At 37.9% G+C, this 24,600-nt stretch overlaps 1 protein-coding gene across 3 annotated transcripts in view; it reads left to right on the top strand.

Moving 5' to 3' along the window:
• bcas1 (brain enriched myelin associated protein 1) overlaps window positions 1-14,812 on the top strand; it is a 47,515-nt gene extending 32,703 nt beyond the window's left edge. For 2 of the 3 annotated variants that reach the window (XM_062978943.1, XM_062978942.1), the window contains 5 exons: window positions 2,515-2,550; window positions 3,408-3,632; window positions 6,953-7,111; window positions 10,149-10,406; window positions 12,744-14,812. In XM_062978943.1, coding sequence (XP_062835013.1) covers window positions 2,515-2,550; window positions 3,408-3,632; window positions 6,953-7,111; window positions 10,149-10,406; window positions 12,744-12,818 — 753 coding nt within the window. In that variant the 3' untranslated portion in view covers window positions 12,819-14,812. The remainder of the gene's footprint in view (window positions 1-2,514; window positions 2,551-3,407; window positions 3,633-6,952; window positions 7,112-10,148; window positions 10,407-12,743) is intronic. The other variant, XM_062978944.1, reaches the window with a different exon arrangement.
• The last annotated feature ends 9,788 nt before the right edge of the window (window positions 14,813-24,600 follow it).

Raw genomic sequence — 24,600 nt, 5'->3', positions numbered from 1 at the left:
GCTCATTTGATATTTTTGTATATATTTCAGCATTGCTGGGTTTACCTCAGGCATGGGCAAACCTTTTTGCCTTGGGGCTGCACTATGGGCCTGGCTGGAAGGGCCAGGCCAGAAGAGAGGGGGGCTGTTTGCACACTAGGTGGGCAAGCCTGCAAGGGATTGGGCAGGGCCAGGTTCATGGTCAGATTGTCCTTCCAGCATAAGGACAGGGTTGCTTACCCCATTCTTATGCCGGGAGGAAGGCAGGACACACTGCAACTGCCCTGATCTTCCTCCCTCGATCCTTGGGATGTCCTCTTGGCTTTATGTCAGGAGGAAGGCGAGACAGGTGGTGGCTGAGAGTTCTCCGGAGGGCTCTAGGTGCCACGTGCCTTCCTTGAGCTGTTCTCCTGGCATAAGGATGGGGCTGTTTGCACCATCTTAATGCTGGGAGGAGGGTGAGACACGTGGTGGCTGAGAGCGCTCCAGAAGGCTCTCAGCTGCTGTGTCCCTTTCTCTGCTATCTTTTTGGCATAAGGACGTGGTGGGCTGTGGTGTTTTTATGCCAAGAAGACAGGGAAAATGAGGAGGGCCTGAGGTAAGGACCCAAGGGGCCTCATCCAGCCGCCGAGACTTAGTTTGCCCAAGCCCGATTTTGATCCTATTAATATGTGTCAAAAGATGGTAGATTGGGTAGGGGCAGCTCCACATTTTATACAATGACTCACATTTGTGTTCTCCTGAACAACACCAGAAAAAGAGGACCTAGGTGCTGATGATGTGTGTTTCTGCCTTCAAGTCACCTATTGAATTACAGCAAACCCATTTATTTCATTGAGTTTTATTAGCGAGGAATAATCAAAGGAGGTTTTGTCAGATCCTTCCTCTGAAATATAGCTTACATCACCTAGTATTTGTTGGCAGTCTCCCATCCAAGTATTAACCAGGGTGGCTCCTTCTTTGCCTCCAAGATGAGATGGTTCTGGTCCTACTGTTGATGGCCAACCTCAAATCCCCTCCCCCAACTCTTATGGTTCCTGATTTTTAAATTGGACATGAATCAGGAAGCCCTACAAACTGTATGCATAATTGTTTTCACAATTATGCATACACATACATCAGAAAGGCATGTAAATCATGAGAGAAATAAATGTTTCGGCCCACTTTGAATGTTACAAAATAGAATTGAGAAGTGAATTACTAGTCATTTATGCTTCTTGTTCTCCTTGTGTTGCATACCACTGGGATGAGAAGACATTAAGTTTTATTCATTTTTTAAATGGAGAACAGGAAGCACCAGTAATCCACATTCCTTCCCTTGTCATATTTCATAATTCTTCAAGTCAATGTTATTATCTCTCTTCCTTCCCAAAGATAACACTGTGTTTCAATCCATAGTCAGGCAATACCTTTATCAAAATCACCTAAAGGTATTGTCCAACTGTGGATTTTTCCCCATGGACCAACTTACCTACGTTCGTTTTTGTAATTGTTTTTTAATGTATTTTTGTTAAATACTAACTGAAAGCTGTTGTCCCTGAAGTAACACAGATAATAATTGCTGCATAAATTGCATTGCTGCCTTGGGATTACACAAGGTGTTCACAAATTTACATGAGAAATTAATGGTAGAAATTTTAAAAGCCTACCATAGGTTCAAAAATGATGTTATTTCCATAAGATCATTCAAATAACTTCATAATGGACCTAGAAAAGTCATTAAATTGTCATCTTGATAATAACATGGTAGAAATTTTTTCCAACAAAATAGAGATTTTAAAACTTTATTGCATAGTGCCCAGACAAGTAGCAATATATTGATTTTGTCATCCAATAGCCCCTCTAATCCAGCATTCTGTCCCTACATCATCAACCAAATGCCTCTGTAAAGCTCAGAAAAATGGCATGAGATCAACACCATCCCATGTTCATGTTTTCTCACATGTGATATTGAGCCTGTTGCAATTGTACTGGAGGTCATGTATAACCACGAGAACTAGTGGCCATTAAGAGCTTTGTTTTCCATGAATTTGTCAAATCCATGTAAATTTATCAATGTTCACCAGTACATTGTGTGGTAGTTTAACAGTGCACTTGGTGAAGAAGCATGTCCTTTGACTGTCCTGAATCTTCATTTCATTGGATGACTCTAGTTGCAGTATTGTTGGAAAGGAAGAAAGGTTTCTTCCTTAACACTTTCTCCAGATTATCTTAAAATTTATTTTTTCCATCTTCATTATTTATGTGAATGCCTAAAAGACATGTGTAGTTTCAGATTCCAATTTATCACCTATTGAGAAACTTCAACGTAACTGGGTCACAATATCAGCAGGCTCAGTATGTGTTGACATAAACACAACATAAACCACCATGCAACCTCCATGCTAAAGTGACTCCATCAGGTCAACCTCACTGAAAAATGTTTGTATTAACTTGTTCATATTAGACCCTTGAAAGTAATCCCATGGCACTCCCAAAGGTATTGTAAGGAACGTTCCCCAAATGAATTGTGTGCATGTGTTTTCCCCATTTTAGGTAAAGAAAGATGCGCAACAGACAGAAGATACCAAAGTGAGTAACACTGTTGAAAAGCTTGCATGCCAACCTTGCTAGTCAATTGATGTAAGGATGCCACAGTTTTTGGTCTAATAAGTAATGGAATCACGAGTTGGATTATCAAGATGTAATATCCGTGAAAAACTGATAGATAAAAGTGGGAGATAAAGGTGTAATTAGCAAGGATAATGTTACTAAGAATATATCATTTGATATATATAGTGAAATGGTGATGGATTTTGATATTATTCTACCTGTGTGTACAATAAGAACATATTTTAAAAAGATGTAATCTTTATCCTTCTTATGACATATTTCACTTACACCCTGCAGTTTGTAGACTGAATTGTTTTCAAGATGTATTTACTGATTCTCTTGATTTCCACAGTATGATCCACTTCCCCATATCCATGGGAGACTGTAGCAATGTAATTATTTGCAAAGTTCCATTCTCAAGGGAAACAAATTTAACAGTTTGCTTCCTGCTGTGAAAAAAATCTTTGAAAACTGTGGAGTCTTATCAAAGGCTTATTCAGCTTTTTATGGAAAACAGCAATTTCTATGCAGAAAATATTTTGTGTGCTCAAAGATAGCACTTCTGTGAAGAAATATTATTTTCTGCACCACAAAAACCTTATAAATTTTGCACAGAAATAATGCTGAACTGCAAAGATTTCTATCAGACTCTAAGATATAACGTTCATGCATTTTTGAAATCTCTTTGGAAGATTCTTTCTAACCAAAATAGTTTGTACTGGTTCTATAGGTGTGCTTTAACTGTATCCTCGTCATTATATGTAGTACATGCTCCCGTTGGTAATGCTCAACATTTGTCTTTTGGTTTACTTATTCCCTTTTCATGGGGCTTGTAGATTACTGAGCAACCTGCAACCACCACAACTATTGTGAAAACAGAAATAAGCATTCCTCCGCCACAGGAAAATTTAGCAGCAAATCAGAACATAAAAGTTCCTGAACCTCCAGTTCAGCAACAAGCGACAGCAACAGTGGTGATCACTAATGAGGCTCCAAAAGAGGTGACAAAAGAGAGATCTCAATCAACACCCACACCCCTCAGTAAATTCTTTCGAAAAAAGGTAATTGGGATTTTGGTACAAAATCCATGTCTAATCCTAACTGTAGATAAAACAGAAGTACATTAGGCCTCCCTCTTTCCCCCAAAGAAAGTGGGGATGGGCAGGGAACCAATTAAAACATTTTTTAAAAAATTGAGAGAACACCTCTCTGGAAATCTTAGGTACTCTGGTGCAACACTCTCAAGCATTTAGAGAGGAGGTTATATAGGACCTTTAGCACAGACACTACAGAACAGAAATAGCATGTTATTATGGCTAAGTTGGCTTTTAAATTTTACACTGTCACTAATTTTTAATCTTATGTCTTGTCTTTCAGTGTTTAGATGTGGAATGTAATTTTTGTAATGTGATTATTTAATTTTTATAGCATGTCTTTATTATTATGGCATTGAATACTTGCCATTACTTGTTGGAAACCATCCTGAATCCCCTTGGGGAGATAGGGCGGGATATAAATAATGATGATGATGATGATGATGATGGTGATGGTGATGGTGATGGTGATGGTGATTATTATTATTATTATTATTATTATTATTATTGTCAACTTTTATAGAAGTGTGCTAGAGAACATAGAGATTCCTGAAGAGCTATTCTCTAGGAATCTCCAGGTCATCTGGCACAACTCTATTGTTAACGTCCATCAGAAGTTGCACTGGAGGACCTAGAGATGCCTAGTGAGGCCATATTAATCAAATCCACAATCCTCATGTGGATTTTAAAATTATATATACATTTTAAAAAACAAACTGAAAAATTCAATCACACTGGATCTCTTCAGAAACAGAGTTAGTGTGTTGATTAAAGTTGTCAGCCTGGGACCTGAGGATTCAGTTTCAGATCCTCACCCCACAGGGTTGTTGTGAGGATAAAGTGGAAAGAATATTGTATACCCTGCTTACTGTTCACTGCAAAGGTGGCAGGAGATAAACATATCCGAAAGTGCCATAAATGATAAATAAATAAAATCAAAGTGAAGGCATCAGAATATCATCAAAAGTAGCCATCATCATTGTCAGCATGAAAGGCAATTTCATTTTAATTTCCACGATGATGACAGTGGTCATGGTGATGTTGACTGCTTTGGCAAACCTAGGATAGTCCATTAGATTTCCTGGGTAACAGAACACCCCATTGTTTCTGTGAATACAGTGGTACCCATATTTATCTCCAGGATACAGTTGTTAATCATAAATGAAGCTAAATCCTTTGCATGAGTATAGTGTAAGAGATAAAGCACATTTGGACTGCAGCTGTAGCAGCACAGCTGTAATGTGATCCCACCCTGTGCTATTTTTTAAACAATATGAATTCATAGAGGACAGTGTTTGCTGTATCATTAAAGCCTGAACCAGCTTTGGGAAGAGAACCAACACCTGCAGCTAAATAAGTGGTGACTGCATGTCTGATTTGGAGGAGTGAATATTAATACCAGACAGGTAACAGAAGTAAAATGGTTAAAGTAGCTGCTTGTGGCAATATGCCATCAAAGATCTGCAGATAAAGTATACAGCATCAACATTTGTTATTTTAAATGTTTTAAAGGACTTTATTCAAACCCTGCTATTTAAATGAATATAGTGTGCTTTACATTTAGTAGCTCTGTTTAAATATTGGATATTCCATTTCATTGCTTTACTTCTTCCAATTTTCCCCTTTCTGACATCTGATGTTACATTACAGGGTTATTATTGCATTGTATATCCATGAATATAAAGAAAAATATATAACAAAAATGGCATGGCGAGAACAAAACCCTTGCTTGCTATGACAAAGAATAATGATGCTGGTTCTTTTTAATGTCATTCTTTTATTGAATCACAAGTGCGTACTGTTTCTTCTGACTAGCTATCCTTGTCAGTAAATGTAACTAACAGAATTCTATTTCTTTCACAAGAAAAATGGCTAATTAATACTTTGAATTTAAGGATCAAACCACAAGTTACAATGAAAGCCAGTACAATGTAGTGGTTTAAGCATTGAATTGCTGCTCTAGAGACCAGGGTTCAAATCCCTCCTTGGCTATTAAACCCACTGGGTGACCTTGGACAAGCCACATTTTCTCAAGCTCCGAGAAACCCTCTCTGAACAAATCTTGCAATTAAATAAAAACATTTGATAGATTGTTTTAGATTGCAAGTTACTTGAAGGCACACAGAACAACCAAAACCCGCCCAGAATGTGAATATCCCATATTGAACTTTCTGTCTTTTCTACAACTATTTTGCAAACTTTAATCATAACATCGCAACACTGTGAGTTTCCTGCAGATAATTTTCCTCATAATTTTTAACAACTGGTATGAAATTAGACAGATGTCAAAGCTATGGGAAATTTCACTGAGAGACTGTGTCCATGCTGGCGAGGGAACTCTAGGGGCTGCCCCTGTTGCAATTTCCAACTTATGGAGACCCCTAAATTCATCTCCAACTTCTGGCAACAATGAGGCTGACCTAGTATAGATTTTTCTTGGCAAGATTTGTTCAGAGGGGATTTGTTTTGCCTCCCTTTTAGGCTGAAAGAGTTTGCCTTCCATAAAGTCATCTAGTGGGTTCCTGAATCCAAGTACAGATTTGAACCCTGATCTCCAAAGCCATAGTCCAATGCTGAAATCACGATCACTGTATCATGTTAACTCTAGTAGTAGTCCAGAAAAGCAACTTTTTCAAGCTCTGCTTTTTGCAACACATTGCAAAGAATAGGTGGGAGAATTTGGTTAGAAAATGCCAGTTTTTTTCAACAACTTGGTTTGTCTTGAGAAGGAATGTAATTTTTTTCTCAAAGGCAATGGGTAATTGTAGCAATTTTCTTCCCACTGTGAGAAAGTCTTGTCAAACCATGCTGCTTTTAAAGTCAGTTTGCAATTTATGACTTCTTCAGTGCAAAATTCGCATGTCAACCTTTTTTGAATGGCATTGAATATTCTTTTCATCACTGCTGAGGAGATAAAAACTTACTATGCATGGATACAATGGGATTACAGAACATGAAACGTATCTGTCCGTACAATACACTCACATAGTAGACCTTCTTGCTTGAACTATTTCATGCTAAAGGAGTGCAATGTGTCATGAAATTCCTCATTGAGGGAAACACAACCCCCTTCATGTAAAAATGTTGCATGTAAGGGAGAAAAAAATCCCACGCACACATGCCTGTGTGTGCACACATACATATTGCTGTAGGACTTTTTCTGTCACATATATACAGTTAGCTATTTGTAGCAAAGAATTAAATTCATACCTCCAATTACAGTATTAGGATCATCTCTTAAAGTCCAAAAATCTAATTTGTTAACTTCTGTTTTGAATATTTTGCAGACACCAACAGATGACATTGAAGTGATAAACACAGAAAAAATTGAAGCATCCCCGGTTGTCCCAACTAAAGAGGAAAACAGAAGTCAGGAAGCTGCAGAAACGAAGTCCAAAGGAGATGAGAAGACCCCCAAAACAAATTTGAGGAAATTTTTCAAATTGGTAAGAACTACATAGCTGTTTGTATCATGGACAACGAGACTTTTCAAAACAGCTTTCCTCCTTTGAGCATTATAATGGCCATTCGCTGGTGGCTAATGACTTTTCCAATTAAATGCTGAACATATGCCTCAACTTTCCCAGTTTGGCAGGGAGAGTCCCAATCAATCCACTGTTACTCTATTTTAGGCTGTTTTTAAAACATCCATTTTTTTCTCCTCCTTTTGTTTTATTACTCTGTCCCAAGCTTATGTCACATGCTGAAAAAGGAGTGCAAAGTGTAAAAGTTATTTGCACTCAAGTCCTCAGGAGGGAGGGAAGAGGAAGAGGCAAAATCTTGCCCTTCCCAGTAAGCTTAGGCAAAGGCAAACTGCTGCAGTTCCTCCTAGCTCGGGATTTCTTCCTGCTTACTGACTTTTATCATCCTGATTGACTTTTGATGTTGCTTAGCCACATGTAATCGAAGGAATGTTGGTGGGAATGGAATTATAAAATTGGAATAGACTACAAGGGCCACCCAGTCCAACCCCTGTCATGCCAGAATACTGGTAGGAAGGTAGGAAGAAGACCTACCATATATACTAATGTATAAGTCAACGCCATGTATATGATCAGGACCTTTACCATAGTGAACAGGCTTGTTAATCAGTGGTCCCTTGAACAATTTTTAAAAATTAGATTTTAAAGGTCAAGTATTTGCTAATTTAATTTGAAGGGATTTGTTCAAATAGCTTCCTAGCTTGAAAACTGTTCCCATCATTTAAAGTGGAAGAAAAAAGTGTGCTTTTTGCCTGACCTTGTTAGCAATTTCAAAAACAGATAAAAAGAGACGAGGGACTAACAGGCATCACCTATGAAGTTTTAATTATGACAACAGCATGAGAAAAATGCATATAATTCCTTGTTGTTTTAGTCAATCAAAAGTGATGCAAAGGTAATTCCTTCGGAAGAGGTAAATGAGCAAGCACCTGATCGCCAAGTAAGTGCATGGGATCATTCCCACTTTCCTTGGTGATGGGTGCAACTGAAATGTAGTTCGGAAGTTTCACCTTCTACTTCAAATGATTTGTACTATACCAATTCCTATGAGACAGTTATTTTCATGCTCATTCTCTGGCCTGTTGTATTCCATCTGTCTTTGTTGTCTAATAATCTTTGCATTATAAGTGGCAGTGTTACATTGTTGCTGTTTAACAAGTCCTTTGGAACCAAATGCCATCAGCCTTTTTTATCCACAGATTTTGCATTTTCAGATTCAACAAATCACAGCTTGAAAATATTTTCAAAAAATAAAATTTGCAAAAGAAAACCTTGATTTTCCATTTTATACTAGGGGTGTCATTTACTTATGCCATTGTATATAATGGGACTTGAGCATCCAAAGATTTTGATATACATGGAGGAGTCCTTGAACCAAAGTACAGCAGATACCAAAGGCATGTTGTATGTGTGTGTATATGTACAGACACACACACACACACATTCATACAGCGTGCCTTTGATGATCAAGTCCCATTATATAAAATAGCATAAGTTAAATTGCATCCCTTGCATATAACAGCAAATCAAAATGTTTAAGCCATGAGTCCTATGTTATAACAACTGATAGGAAAGGAGGAAGCTAACTCTATAAATAGACTCCTGGAGGGTCTTTCTAAGTTGCAACAAGAAATCAACTAAGGCTTGAAAAATTCAGCAACTATGAAAATTTCATGTCATTTTCTTCAAAACCGAAAAATTTGATGAGTGTTTAAATCTGGAACTGCAGGAATACTAACAGTGTCATTTGGTTCCATTTTTCTTTACTTGTAAATCTTCTTGAATGTTAAGTCTTGAAAATATCTTGTTCTTCTTACCTTTCTGTCATAGTGACCTGCCTTGTAATTGTTGGTCATTTACAAAAAATAATATGAAAAAAGAATCCATGTTTTCACATTTTCAATTCCATGTAGAATTTTCTGTGGCGTTGGATTTACTTGATCCAAAGCATGGCTTGTCTGTTTGCTGCTAAAGTACTGTAATGTTACACAATTTGTTCTCACAACTTTTCCTTTCTGTATTATGGTGTGGGTTATCTCTTAATCTTTCAAATGTTTAGCTTTGTTTTTCTTTTAGTTTCATACTGCATGGCTTGTGATGAGAATATTATTTCTGGTTTGTTGTAGTGCTGATGTTGTTGCATGCATGCATGTAAACATTTTCTTTCTCTAGGGCTGTGTTCAAATGGCAACTTTCTGGGCTCCAGACTGGATGTTTCTATTTATTTATTTGCCGACTTATGAATGGACTTCTTTTCTGCCTAATGTTGGTAGATGTCAGAATAGAGTACAGTCAATAGTTTTTAAACAATTTAAAACATCACAATATAATATAATAATATTAAACAAGATTTGTACAGAAATAGAAAATAACAATCAGACAAACAAGCTAATTTTTACTTGTTTCCAAGAACTGAATGTTATAATATATGCTAGAATATATGGTTTGGGAATGCTAAAGTGGCACTGCCCAATGCCAATAAAGGAGCCATTTGGACAAAGCCTTGTGTCAAAATGCCTTTCCTTTCAAAGATGGTCATGCAATAATATATTTGTTGTGTAAAAAGTGTTCTTTAAAAGAAAAAAAGAAATGCTATGCAAATAATTATGCTTTTTTCATTCACAAGAGTAACCTTACAATTGTCAAAAAGGATACTCATGTCTATGAGAGTGGCAGATTTAAAATCTTTGTTAATATATTGAATAGTAACCCCTTGGCCCACATACCAAGGAAGTAAACACTAATATGAATGGTGTTTTTTCCCCCTGATTTGGTGCGGAGAAGCCAACATTTGGGAGAATTTACTTGTTTGGATTACAACTGGATGGAGCATTTTTGTAGTTGTAATCTTAAGAAAATAACTATCCTAAAGTCTGGCTGAGCCTATGAAGAGACTGGGGAGATAATTTTACTTGATTTATGGGGAACCTCCTGCCAAATCAAATGCATTTCTTTTTTGCACAACAATGACTCAAATAACTGCTGTTTGAAACTGCTTTAGACCTTAGACTTCACAGACAGGCCCTTCACCCAGGCTGAGAACAGAGAACCTGTCCTGGGCGAGAGAAGCCAAGCAAGTTCAACAGAGACCCTGAGCAAGCCGGAAGGCGACAAGCAGGAAGTCAAAGACCCACAAGACGTTGTGGAGCAAGAAACAGTGGAGACAGCCTCCTTTCAAAATGGAGGGGATACTGCGAAGGAATACACCCCTAAGAGGATAGAGAAGAGACAGTCCTTCGGAGGGTTTTTTAAGGGTCTCGTACGTTATGTTTCATCTTTCTTTAATGACCTTGCCATAGTTGCCATCTGTGGCATCTTATTGTGTATGAGCAGATTGGGATTAGCTGCAGTGTTTATTTCCAAGGCATTAGATGTATGCCAGAAATGTGGAACTATGAGTGTAATGTATTTCACCGAATCATAGAAAATACCGCAAGGGCCATTCAGTCCAACCCCCTGCTATTTGATTGCATTTGGTGAGGACTAGGTCAGCTTTGCTGGTGGAAAGTAGACCCCGCTAGCTGCTAACTGTTCTCCTTTCTGTGACAGGAAGTAAAATAGTTTGTATAACAAAAGTATGGGTGCCTTCAAATTGCCTGCCTGGTTTATGATCATTCCATGAATTTTATGGGGTTTCTTGGGCAAATAATAGAGGTGGTTTTGCCAGTTCCTTCCTCTGAAATATAGTCTACAACACCTGGTATTTGTTGGCCATCTCCCATACAAGTGCTAATCAGGACAAGACCTTTGGGCTATCCGTGTCTCTATCACTCTACTGTTGCAGGCACTAATTTATTTTGTTTTTAATACAAAATTTGTTGTCAGTTATCATTTTGCTGCTGTCAACAGACATTACTAAAGAACATAGTGGCTTATAATTAAACATGTTTCTATGATAAAAAACAAAATGAATATCACAATTGGGAAATAGTGTTTTGCATATTGGACTACAACTATGGAGACCAGAGTTGGATTCTCCAGTTAGTCATGGAAACTCACTAATGACATTGGGCGAGTCACACTCAACCTCAGAAAATGTCACCATACATTAGAAATTACTTGAAGGCATACAACAACGTACTACCTATAAAAGAAAGGTGGATTACTAGAAAATTTATAGTTTCTTGATCAATATGAGAGGCTTAACTGAAGCTAAATATAGACTTATACTTTCCAGCAGCAGATAATAATGCAAAGTTCAGCTGTTCTGTTTGGACTACAAAACAGTTCTGCAAAGTATTTTTGTTTATTTCAGTGTGTCTGTAAGTAAGGGAAACATTACTGCTAGAAAGTGATTACATTTGTTTGAAAACAGTTTTGTGAAATGTGTCTTAGTTTGTGAATCTGACTGCATGTTTCATAGGATTTGTTCAGAATTTTTTCATCTCCTTTTCTTTTCCAACTGCCTTTACATGTGTATCATCTCTTTTAGACTGTGAACCTTTGGGCAGGGCTTGAGTTTGTGTGTGTTTGTAAATCATTTAAGCAGTGGGCACTAGATTAAGGTGTACTAGAAAGATCAAATGGAACTCATAGCCATAAGGGAAGCTAAAAAATCTCCTGAAATGCCTCGGCATCCATCTGTAAACTGAGATTTTCTTTAAAACTTAAACAAATGCTGTTCTGTAGTTGAAGTAGTATCCATAAGAATTGTGAATAATGATGATGCATTAGAAGTTTTCTGTTCACCTCCTTGTGCTCATAATGCCCTATCAGTTACATGAGTTCTTAAGGAAAAAGATCTGACAGGATAAAGATCATTATATGAACAGCATGGAGCCCTTGGTGGCGCAGAGAATTAAACCTTGCTGACTTAAAGGTTGGAGGTTTCAATCTGGGGAGTGGAGTAAGCTCCTGCCGTTAGCCCCAGCTTTTGCCAGCCTAGCAGTTCGAAAACATGCAAATGTGAAATCAATAGGTACTGCTCTGGTGAGAAGGTAACGGCACTCCATGCAGTCATGCCGTCCAAATGACCTTGGAGGTGTCTACAGACAACGCCGGCTCTTTGGCTTAGAAATGGAGATGAGCACCAACCCCCAGAGTCAGACATGACTAGACTTAATGTCAGGGGAAAACCTTTATCTTACTATGTATAGCACAAAATGAAAAAAGATATGTCCTCTGATTCTTAGAAAATTGGATTGTACCATGAGCTTTCAAATGTAATGGCCACAGGACTATGCATACTTTGTCATTCTGCATAAGTATAGAAAAAGTGTAGAACTTGAGACTGGTGAAGATTCTCAGCTTTTATTTATACAGTTTTGTAGTCCTTATGCAGATAAGGAAAAAGACAGTCTTTAAGTGAGAATGGTGTTGATTCTTGTGACTTGGGTGTGAGATTTTAATATCTAATAAGACCAGAACAAAATATCAAAAACAAGGAAAAATTTGCATATTTTACAAGTCATTCTTAGTATGATGCACAAAATTATTTTTAGCATGAAATGTATGAAGCACTCTAGCTAATCTTATTTCGTATCTGCAGAAAGATACATTGAACATGAATACAAAATGCCCATGTGTGGATCAAACATTGTTTAATCATCTTCATTAATATTTAAAAATTTCTCTTTCTTTCTGCTTCTCTTGTCAGAGCCCCAAACGGATGTCTGATGCACAAGTACAAACAGATCCAGTGTCTATTGTGCCTTTTGTGCAACCCAAGTAATGAACATGCTGAAACAGCTCAAGAATAATTGGAACATCATCATTTTTCTCCTTGAAGTTTAAAAAATGACTTGTTTTGGATCATTTCTTGCTCCTACTCACCCGCCTGCCCATCCTCCTACTTTTAATGGCTATTTCCAAATAAGCAAAACAAGTGGCATTCCTGAAGCAAAGAGTTACGCACGTTTTCAATATTTTAATGTAAAGATTAGCACATAACTAACAGCAAGTCAGAAAGGCATAATGGGTAAATTATTAAAACAGAAGATAAGTCAATAACCAAGGTGGTTAGTAGGCTATTGGATGGCTTATAGGTTGGTGGAAAAATGAAAGAGTATAGTCTAAGGGGTGAGGAGATGTATCAACAGTGTCCCCTAAATCCTTCTGATATAAAATCCCTGTCCCATGTTTCTTAAAATGCCATTTTTGAACTAGATTAGAGAGAAGCTGAAGTAGGTTTGTACATATCTTTAGCTGAGATTGACATGGGATTGTCAATTTTAGGTTCAGTTTGGAAAAGAAACAAAACTTGGCGATGTTTCCTTTTTGTTTTGTTTTTTTGGATCACTAAGTCTATGTCTTATAGGCCATCTAAGCTTGTATTAAACCAACTTTTCTTGCTATGCCTGAACCAGGAAATTCCAACAAAGTTTAGTATAGACTTGACTAAACTCTCATTTAACACATGCTTGAAACAAGATGCCATGATTGCACACAAGCAGAGGAGAGACTGGAGTGATGAGAAACAGCCCTGCTTTGATAACTGCTTCATAGTCCTAAAGTTTATAAAGCTAAAAGCAACTGTCCAAATCTGGACAGTCTGTATAGAGATTGCTGGAAAATGGAGAGATTGGGCAAGCTGCCTTAATCATGGTTTGTTCAAATGACTTCTGCAAACTATGGTTTGCAAACAGAGTTTATGTCTTGTTTTCCAGCTGACCCTGAATTATAGCTCATTCAAATATAGGACATAATAATGGTTGGAGAAAAAATGTATTATGTTAGTAAAGCTGATGTGGGGAGCCATTCTAACCACTAAGGCAAGAAAGCATTCTTAGGCTAAAATCCTAAAAGAGACAGATACCTAGAGGTATGATGGATTCAACGCAGTAGGACTAAGCAAACATATCTAGAATTACATTTCACTTCATAATAAAAATGGAAGAAGGCTAAATGTAACTATGGTTGGATGCATGTGCTGAGAAGGATTTTCTTTGTAGGAAAACATTGTGCAGGTGTAAAATAACAAGGATAAAGCTTTAAAACAACCATAAAATGCCTTTTTAATAATCTGTACATTGATATTTTTTTAAAAATAAAGAGTTCATTGTTCATGGTTATAAGTACAAAGGAAACTGAATCATAAACCTTCAAGAGTATTCTTCATGTTGATTTTCAAGTTATTAATATTATTGAAAAGTCTGAACTGTACAGAATAATTCTTATCTAGTTCTGCCTTGATATGATAAAATCAGGGAAATTAGCTTTATAAAAAAAAGAAGAAAAATAAAGTATTAACAAGAATGCAACACAAGGGGGCAGACCTGAAGCTCTGTAGATCACTGTACTAACTATTTACTTTTGTGTTAATTTCATTTCAGGCATAAATAATGCAGTTCCATAGCCACTTGCCTAGGAGCAAGCCCCATTGAATGCAATGGGATTTACTTAAGGCCAGATATACATAGAGTTCCATTGTATCTTGAGGGAAACCTTCAATTTTTCAGAAATCTTTTGTTTTTGTTAATGTCTATACTCAGCCTAATACCTTGTTTTTAAAAGCGCCAGATTTTAAGACTCAACACCCTTTTGCCTGATTTATAAAGGGCATGTGATCAAGTTTAAAAAGTATTTGTCAGAAATCCTGATACATACATTACTGTAAAAGTAAAGAAAAATAAAACTAATGTTATAATTTAAACTAGCACCTGAAATCTATATAATTGTATATTTTGATTTCCTTCTAATTCAATAAACAGTCCTTAAGAAAACTCATTTAGATTGTTTGTCTCTTATTACGGGTGCATCTACACTGCAGAATTAATGTAATTTGACACCACCTTAACTGCCATGGCTGCTGCTTCTTTACTTGTTCAGTCATTTCCGACTCTTCATGACCTCATGGACCAGTCCAAGCTAGAGTTCCCGGTCAGCCTTCGCTGCCCCCAGTTCCTTCAAGGTCAAGCCAGTCACTTCAAGGATACCGTCCATCCATCTTGCCCTTGGTCGGCCTCTCTTCCTTTTTCCTTCCATTTTCCCCAGCATCATGATCTTTTCCAAGCTTTCCTGTCTTCTCATGATGTGACCAAAATACTTCATCTTTGCCTCTAATATCCTTCCCACCAGTGAGCAGCCGGGCATTATATCCTGGAGGATGGACTGGTTGGATCTTCTTGCGGTCCAAGGCACTCTCAGGATTTTCCGCCAGCACCAAAGTTCAAAAGCATCTATCTTCCTTTGCTCAGTCTTCCTTATGGTCCAGCTCTCACATCCATAGATTACTATGGGGAATACCATTGCTTTAACTATGCGGACTTTCGTTGCCAGTGTGATGTCTCTGCTCTTCACTATTTTGTCAAGGTTGGCCATTGCTCTCCTCCCAAGAAGTAAACGCCTTCCTGGCTGCAGTCTGCATCTGCAGTGATCTTCGCACCTAGAAATATAAAGTCTGTCACTGCCTCCATGTTTTCTCCCACTATTTGCAATTATCAATCAGTCTGGTTACCATGATCTTGGTTTTCTTGATGTTTAACTGCAGCCCAGCTTTTGCACTTTCGCCTTGGTGATAAGGCTCCTCAGCTCCTCCTCACTTTCAGCCATCAGAGTGGTATCATCTGCATATCTAAGGTTGTTAATGTTTCTTCCAGCAATTTTAACTCTGGCCTTGGATTCGTCAAGCCCCGCACGTCGCATGATGTGTTCTGTGCACAAGTTGAATAGGGAGGGTGAAAGTATGCAGCCCTGCCATACTCCTTTCCCAATCTTGAACCAGTCTGTTGTTCCGTGGTCTGTTCTTACTGTGGCTACTTGGTCTTTATACAGATTTCTCAGGAGACAGACAAGGTGACTTGGTATCCCCATACCACCAAGCACATGCCATGGCTTAATGCTATGAAATCCTGAGAGTTGTAGGTTGGTGGGGCACCTGCACTCTTTGGAAAAGGTGATTTCAAACTGCATTAATTCAGCAGTGTAGACATACCATACATACGATCTACTACTACAAGACTATAGTTAAGTGACTATTAAAAATAACAAAACATGCACACTCAACAAACAACAGATCTACACACTTCTCATTATCTATCTGATCATCATTATCCATTTTTAGTATTCTCCCTTTAAATAACATTATATAGTCACCTTTCTACTTTTGGCAACACTACTAATTCATGAATCATACACTTGACAAATGCACCCATCATTGTTGTGAAAAGGTAATGAACAATTTCCAGTCTTTCTTAAAGTTAGTCAAAGATTTCTCCTTTAACCAGCTCAATCAAATTCTCCATATTGGCTAATTCACTGATCTTTATCAGCCATTGGGATAACTGGTTCCTTACATTTCTGAGCATATACAATTCTTGTGACAGTTATCACATATTGTAAACATTTTCCAAATCAACTATGGCTCAATGCTGTGGAAATGTGGGAGTTGTAGTTTTATAAGGTTTTTAGCCTTCTCTGTCAAAATGTAATGTTGCCTCACCAAACTATAAATTATTGTATTTCATAGCATTGAGCAGGGATACTTAAAGTAGTATCCAACTATAATTCTACAATGGAGGTGCATTTTCTGTTGCTGGTCATCGACTGTAATAAAATAAATAAAAAATACAATGGAGGTGCACTCATAGAAGACTCATAAAGGGAGATATGATCCTCCAAATAACCTGTACCTGAGCTGTAACATACAATGAAGTGAGCCAAGAAGATCGTTGTTAGACCAGTTTTTCATCTCTTGTACAGTGGATTTATTTCTACTGGCTTAGGCAATAGAATTATATAAGTGGTTTAAAATATAATTATGCAAGAAGAGGAAAAACAAATTAGGAAATGAGTAACCTTGGAATCGCATCTCATCTGTGTTTTATATAAAAATTGCTTTATTTTCCTATCTCTTCATTTGAAAGTATGAAACAAAAGTCTTGGGAGAACCACAAACGTCGTCTTCTCCATTTAGTATGTCTTCAGCCTCATTAACTTCTCAGTTTAACAGCAGATGAAATGCAAAAACAGGAAGTTCTGCACCAGCTGTTGAAGGTATGCTGATCCGCGAATACAACTGTTGAAATGTGAGCTCTCTGAAAAGAATCATAGATGTAGCAGAGCATTTCAAAATGATTCTTGTATTTTCTTCCAAGTCAGCATAGGAATGGTTTCCAAATGCTACCAATATGTTCTGAATTTTTGGCAAAATAAGGAAGAACGGAATATACCATATAAGAAGGTGTGTAGGAACACATTAATTAAACATTCATTGTATACTAACAAACAAGTGCAAGCTAGAAACATCCATACAGGGATTGTGGTTTTTAGCCTTTCCTGTCGTGACTTTTGCATACAGAGAGCTTCCTTTTGTTTTCTATTAATTCAGGGGAGAGTTAGCCCTCATGCAGCAGTGTGGAGGGAAGCATCCTCACTGTACAAGTATAGATCTACTCCACTTTAACTGTCATGGGACTTTATCCCATTTGGGGCAGAAAGAGTGGGGAATTGTCTTCTTATTATAGCATATCATGCCTTTCTCTCTTTTTAAAAAAATCCTCAACTTACTGAACTATCACATGGGGAAGTGTAGTTTCTACACACAAATTGGAGATATATTGAAATGGTGCATTTTCTGAATATTTTTTTAAAAATACAATTTAAGTTGTATGAAAGATGATTAATTGCAACAAAAGGAACATAGAGGCACATTTTAAGAATGCCCACACTTTCATGTCACTAAGATGGAGAAATCTGCTAGTTCCCATCCTACCTTTAAATAAGTGCCTTTAGCCATTTCTACAAGAATGGGGAACTATAATTACTCCATGATTCCAAAACCCTCCATTTCTACACACTTTAGAAACAGAATCCTATGAGCAACTGACAGAAGTACTCTTGCGTTGTTTGATGGGCTCCATGGGACTACATCTTTAAAATGTCTTCTAAGTGTTTAGAAACAGGGTGAAAGCCAGCATATGATGAGGCCCATGGTTCTTATAACTTAGGCATGGCAGCCACAGGATAGGGGGAGGCAAAATTCCTAGGGAAACACAATTTGCTACAGCTTATTGTCAGGCACTCAAACCTGACCCACACACCTAAAAAAGTGTTTCATCTGTGGTCTATATAGGTGTTAAAAATGACCAGCTGGGGAACACAAGAAGAAAGCTTCTAGAGCAGTGGTTCTCAACCTGTGGGTCCCCAGGTGTTTTGGCCTACAACTCCCAGAAATCCCAGCCAGTTTATCTGGGGACCCACAGGTGGAGAACCACTTTTCTGGAGTATACTTCTCACTTGCTGTTAAAATTCTTAACAGAAACTATTTCCAGCAACCAGAAGATTTGATGAGTCACTGGAAATTATGTTTCTGGCTCACCCAAATTTCAATGCACAAGGAAGTGGGTGTTCCAGTTATAAGCAGCTTAGTCAAAATAGCAGTTCATCCCAATATTTCTTCATTGTATTTGACAAATCTCCAACTTTCCATCCTAAATCCTGTGAAGATGTTTACAGTTTAGTCCTGGTGTCACCCAAACATTGGCAATGGGGAAAACAAGCATTGAGTGTGCAATCATGTGAAAGTCTCTGTCCATTGATATTCCACTGACATCATTTTGATACCAGTGAAAAAAGATGAGAGTGCTATTGGAACAAGAGCAAGGTCTCTTCTGGCTTCTGCCAAGAAAGAGTTAAAAACTAAAATTGAGGAAACTAAATAAAAATATTTTGGAATAATTTCCCCTCTCATTGCCCTCAGGTTGAATGTCGGAGCACTAGAAAATGTAATTATCTTACAAACAAGATTGCCTTTAACAGGTGTCAGGTCAATTTTGAGTAATGAATCACAGATCTTCAGATCACCACACAAGGGAGAAGACAGGCACAGGGTCAATGCTGCATCAGGTCAGTCAAATGTTGGGGCACCCATACTTCTTTTACAGTGAGACATAGATTTTCCTAATCTATACCACTGCCACATAAACTGTGCATCACAACCCCAAGTAGGGTACCCTTAGGTCAACACTGGGGTCCTGAAAAATTTTGCAACGGCAAAAGTTTCCTGAACATCACCTAGACATTTACACAAATCTGTTGTGTAGTGTTTTAAAGTGGATGTTGCAGAAGATGCTTCAGTTGTACTTCATAAAAAGGGAAATCAGCCCGTTTAGCAAGCCTTGCAAATTCTGATTTCTTATCAGTAAATGTTTGATTTTTATACTTTTTTATATATATTCTGGGCAAGTAAAGAATTTTTAGTCCAAAAGGATCATGAGGGGAAAAGATTAAGAAACTATGATCTAGGCAACCAAAAGCTTTGTTATAATCTATAAAGCACAGGCTGATTGTCTTCTGTGATTTTTTGGTATGCTCCATTATACAACACATGTTTGTAATATGATTCCTAATGCATCTTCATTTCCTAATCCCAGTTTGGACATATGACATTTTGTATGATAGTACAGTTTTGTTTCTGCTCTTTACAGACAACACTAGCAATAAAAAGCAGTACTATCAAAAATGTGATACCAGAATAACCTCCTGTAGTGAACTATCTATTGATGTTCATGTTAACCTGTAAACAAACATACATACTGACCAGAATTCTGTTGGTGGCACCCGCAGGCATACACTGTGTATAATCAAGATTTGGAGGAGGGGGGCAATGACAACCAACTGACAGCAGCATGAACTGAGTTGCACATGTGATACTGTTGTATAGGCTAAAGCACATTAAAGCACCTAGAATCAATGTGCATTTCCTGTATGCATTGCCTTTGTGCTCAAGTGCTCTGCAATTGATGGCAATGAATTTCCAAATATATTTATATGTATCTCATGATATAGGCATGATTTCTGCACTTCAAAGAAAAGCATGATTACTATCTCTTTGAATGACCCTTTTAAAATGCTATATAAAACACAAGATATCACATAAAATATAAAATATGTGTTTCATATGTGTGTGTTTACAGCAGTATTTTATGTAAAATAGAAAAATATAATATCAATATGAAACACCAGCTTAAATCACAAATAGATGACAGTACTTCATGATTGATTTAATTATTTGTGAATCTATTTATCTAATTTACATCTTGCCTTTCTCTCAATATGAGACCTATATGATCAAAGAACTCTTGAATCCTATAATGAGACAAAAAAGGGATAAAAATAAAATAATAATAAATGTAAGCTTCAAGCACATAGATTAGAAAATAATGATAGAACTGATTATAGTAGTAGGTTCAGGCACACTGTTTTGTTGCCATGACCTAAAAGAAATTCTGTCCATATTACAATTGCTTTAGAAAGAATACTTGAAATATGAAAAGGATCATCCTTTAAAAATACACTTCAATAGGTGATATAATCAGCAAATGTGTTTCTCTCTTTCTACCTTCTGGTACAAGGAGTGGCTGAAAGGATGTTGTAATTCAGCTGGTTTCAAAATATATGTATTTTAAAAACAACTAAATGTCTCCACCCACACCCCCAGCCATAAAATCCTTAGGCAGAATGAATATAACAATTTTGCTTGGTGAGGAAGCTGCTGGGAGACCAATCAGTTCCAGATTATATATTTTTTCTGCTTGTTGCTTGTTTTCAAAATTTTGGTCAAGCACAACCACAAAGAGATAGAGAGAAAGAGCAAACACAACTGGGAATAATACAATCCAAACCAGTATACCATTTCCAAACCTTGCCCAGATTTATTGACTAAGCACCTTTGACGGTTGCTTCATTTCAGTTCCACCTCTGCTTCCTGTTTTTTTCTGGTGCTTTTCTCATCCAGAGGCATTTCTCATACTTCCTCCTGCAGTGACCAGCAGAGGGTGCCTAGATTTCATTTCTTCTCAGCAAAGAGAATGGAGTGCCCCTGTCCTCACTGGGAGACTGGGACACTTTTCAAAGTTATGCTCTGGAAACCTTCTAGTTTAGAGTGGAAGTCAGACCTCTTCCTAACCTAACAAGACCATCTTATGGTTGGTGCCACAAAGCTGTATCCTCGGGGAACTACTATAGGCTGCTATTCCTGAAGCCCAAGTCTAAGGCCCCTCCTGCAAATGACTGTATGTGCCTTCAAATCATTAGTCATAAGCAACACCATGAATTTTGTAAAGTTTTCAAAGTCAAGGAATACTCAGAGATTGATTTGCCAGTTCCTTCCTCTATACCTTAATATAGCATTCTTCCAAAGACATCAAAAGGCCAAGGGCCCTAAATCAGAATCGGGAACTCCCTTCCCAAGTAAGACAGAGTGTTTTAACCCCTGCGGCTCTTCTGCTAGCTGTTGCTGCTTGGGAGAACTGTGCCAAGACCTTGAAATAGGGAGTTAAAAGTAAAGTAGGTGCCTATAAGAAGTCATATGGTGGAGCTGGAGGAGGAAAAACAAAGTCATATTTCAAAAGTAACCTAAGAAATCGGAAGCACTTTTATTATTTTGAGGAAGATATGCTACTTCTCAAGTGCCTCAGAGGATTTGGAGATTTTTTTCACATTTTATGCCATTCTATTATCAATGTGAAAGCATGTACAACAACAACAACAACAACAACAACAACAACAACAACAAATAACATTGTTGGCATTCATTTATTTTTGTTTTTAAAGTAACCTCCCATACTCTTTGTTTGACTGGTTGCAGGTAGGTGGACTGGTTTCTTTTGAAAGCTACTTTTAAAAACTCTTTTCTTAAACTTTGATTGTAATGTTATGTTTCAGTTACATTTGTTTTTATTGGGTACCCGGCGATGCCCAGGTTGAAAAATGTCTAATTTGTTTTTGGATGTTAAACAATATCACTTAGGTAATTTGTAATGCTATATATTAGAAAAAGTCAATTCTTGCTTTTGTTTTTTATGAATGCTCTCATTAGAAAATGCATAAGGACATAGGTGAACTACAATTCCCAAAATTGTGGGTCAATCCTCCCCAAACCCCGGCAGTATTCAAAGTTGACCATGTTGGGTCTGTGTGCCAAGTTTAGTCCAGATCTGTTGTCGTCTGGGTTCAATGCTCTTTGGATGCAGGTGAACTACAATCTAATATTCCAAGGTTAATCAGCCCCAAACTCTGCTTGAATTTGCAGTTGGCCATGTTGAGTTTGTATGCTAAGTTTGATTCAGATCTGTCATCAGATGGGTTTAGTGCTCTCTGGACAACACCCATTACTACAGCTTTTGATCTATGTTAATTTTATCAATATTTGTATGTATGTTTTTATCCTTTACAATTTTATCTTGTAAATCACCTAGAGCATCTTGGATGGAGGGTGATTAATAAGTAATTAAATGATGATGATGATGATGATGATGATGATGATGATGATGATGATGATGATATTCCAAGGTCAAGCCAAGTTTGGTCCAGATTCTTCATTGCCTGGGTTCCGTGTGCTCTGGAGGTAGGTGAACTACAACTCCCATATTACAAGGTCAATCACCCTCAAACCCCACCAGTATTCACAGTTGGCCATGTTGGGTTGTGTGCCAAGTTTGGTCCAGATATGTCTTCGGCTAGGTTCAGTGCTCTCTGGATACGGGTGAATGACAACTCCCATATTCCAAGGTCAAGCACCGCCAAACCCTGCTAATATTCAAAGTTGGCCATGTAGGGTCTGTATGCCAAATTTGGTCCAGATCCATCATTGGCTAGTTTCAGTGCTTTCTGGATATGGGTGAACTACAACCCCCATATTCCAAGGTCAATCGCCCCCATACCCCCTTCCTGCATTCACAATTGGCCATTTTGGGTTTGTGTGCCAAGTTTGATCCATATCTGTTATCAACTGTGTTCAGTACTTTCTGGATGCAAGTGAACTGCGACCCCGATATTCCAAGGTCAATCACCCCCAATACATCATTCATGGGGGTCACAGTGGTCTGTGGAAGTGAGTGAAGGTACTGAAAATCCCATTGTCTGTGATCCATCCTCTCCTAAACATGGCCAGGATGTAAAGTGCTCAATGGGGTGTGTGTGTCCTAAATATGGTCCACATCTGTCATTTGTGGGGGTCGCAGTGGTCTGTGGAAGTTGGAGCTGAATCAGGAGATGGTACTGTAAATCCCATCATCCATGGCTATCCTTCCCCAAACCACTCTAGGGTGTAAAGTGCATCATGGAAGGTCTGTGTGCCAAGTTTGGTCCAGGTCAGTAATTCATGGGGGTCACAATGGTCTGTGGAAGTGGGAGCCCCGGACAGAGAAATACACCACCTGCTGCACCACTGCCAAATACATACATATATAAATACATATGTATAAACATTCACTTTTATTATATATATAGATATAGATATTGTGACTGATAGCCACCTTACCAGCCATTCTTTGGCAGAAAAACAGCTTATTAAATAAATAAATGCTTATTTGCAGGCCTCAAAAATTATTTGGCTTGCAAAGCAAGTATACTAAATCCTTTGATCTAGAGAAATGCAAAGAAGGAGAGAGAGGAGCAAAAGAGAGAAACTGATAGAAAGAGAAAGTGGGAGAGAGGAGATTGCAAAAGCAGGAAATATACTGATTTACTTAGTTCTGTGCTTTGCAATACTTTTGGGTGAGTGGGGAAATGGAAATAGAAATAATAGTAAAGAGGAATTCACTGTTATGCCTTTCTTGGTAAGAGTTTATAAGCTGTTGCATATAGTATATATTGGAGAACAAGTTTCATTGAAGTTATCAAGAGATAATAATATGATAGCTTCTCCTGGGTGGTTTCCCTCAACTGGTAAAATAATGTATAGATCCTTGGCTCTGAAAAGAAGGCCTGACTGGTGATGTTTCGGAAGGTTACATCACTTTGAATTTAAAAGGCATGCATAAATTGGCTTCACCAGCTTGCTCCAGCAAAATAATGATGTGATAAAGGTGAAGTGAGCATGAGAGTTGGGAGTATGTCATACAAACATGGAAACAAAAACAAAAAAACTGCAGGCCACTTCTTTTTGCTGGATCTTCCCCACCTCTCCAAACCTATTTTCAATTTTTAGACCAGGAGGGGTAATCTCCTGTTTGCTGGGCACATAGGCATCACATTCTGATCTCCAGTGGCCAGGCACTTGGATAGAGCTCTGAGATCAATGGAAGCAACAGCAGCACACCCATTATCTATCCCATTTCCCAGTACTGATTCATGCAGGAAAAGAGTGATAGCACTGGACTCAAACTTGATCCCACTGTCCATGCTGCTCCAGAGCTCCGGGATATTCTGGAATTTCCAGAAAACTTCAGAATATCACTTGAATGAATGCGGGACAAGCACAGTTTCAAACCAAAACAGCTACAATACTCACTGGAAGTTGCCATGCATCATGATGCAGCCAACTGTCAATTCGTGGTGAATATTGGGGTTTTGGTTAATATAGACAACTCCTTCATTTATGTTTCAAAAAATATATCATAAAAATCCATTCTTTGGCATGGTGTCAGAAATAAGCTGATGTTGAGGTTAAAGGGGGGGGGGGGTGCCAGATGCCAGAACCTAGAAGGTCCTCTCCTATGTCCCCTTTCTAGAGACCTCAGTTTTCAGACAGATATGGATAGGGAGAGACACTCCTTCAAGTATAAAAATCC

Source organism: Anolis carolinensis, chromosome 4 (assembly GCF_035594765.1).
Source record: "Anolis carolinensis isolate JA03-04 chromosome 4, rAnoCar3.1.pri, whole genome shotgun sequence".
In the NCBI taxonomy this organism is placed as follows: domain Eukaryota; kingdom Metazoa; phylum Chordata; class Lepidosauria; order Squamata; family Dactyloidae; genus Anolis; species Anolis carolinensis.
This window is presented reverse-complemented; position numbering and strand designations above follow the sequence as displayed.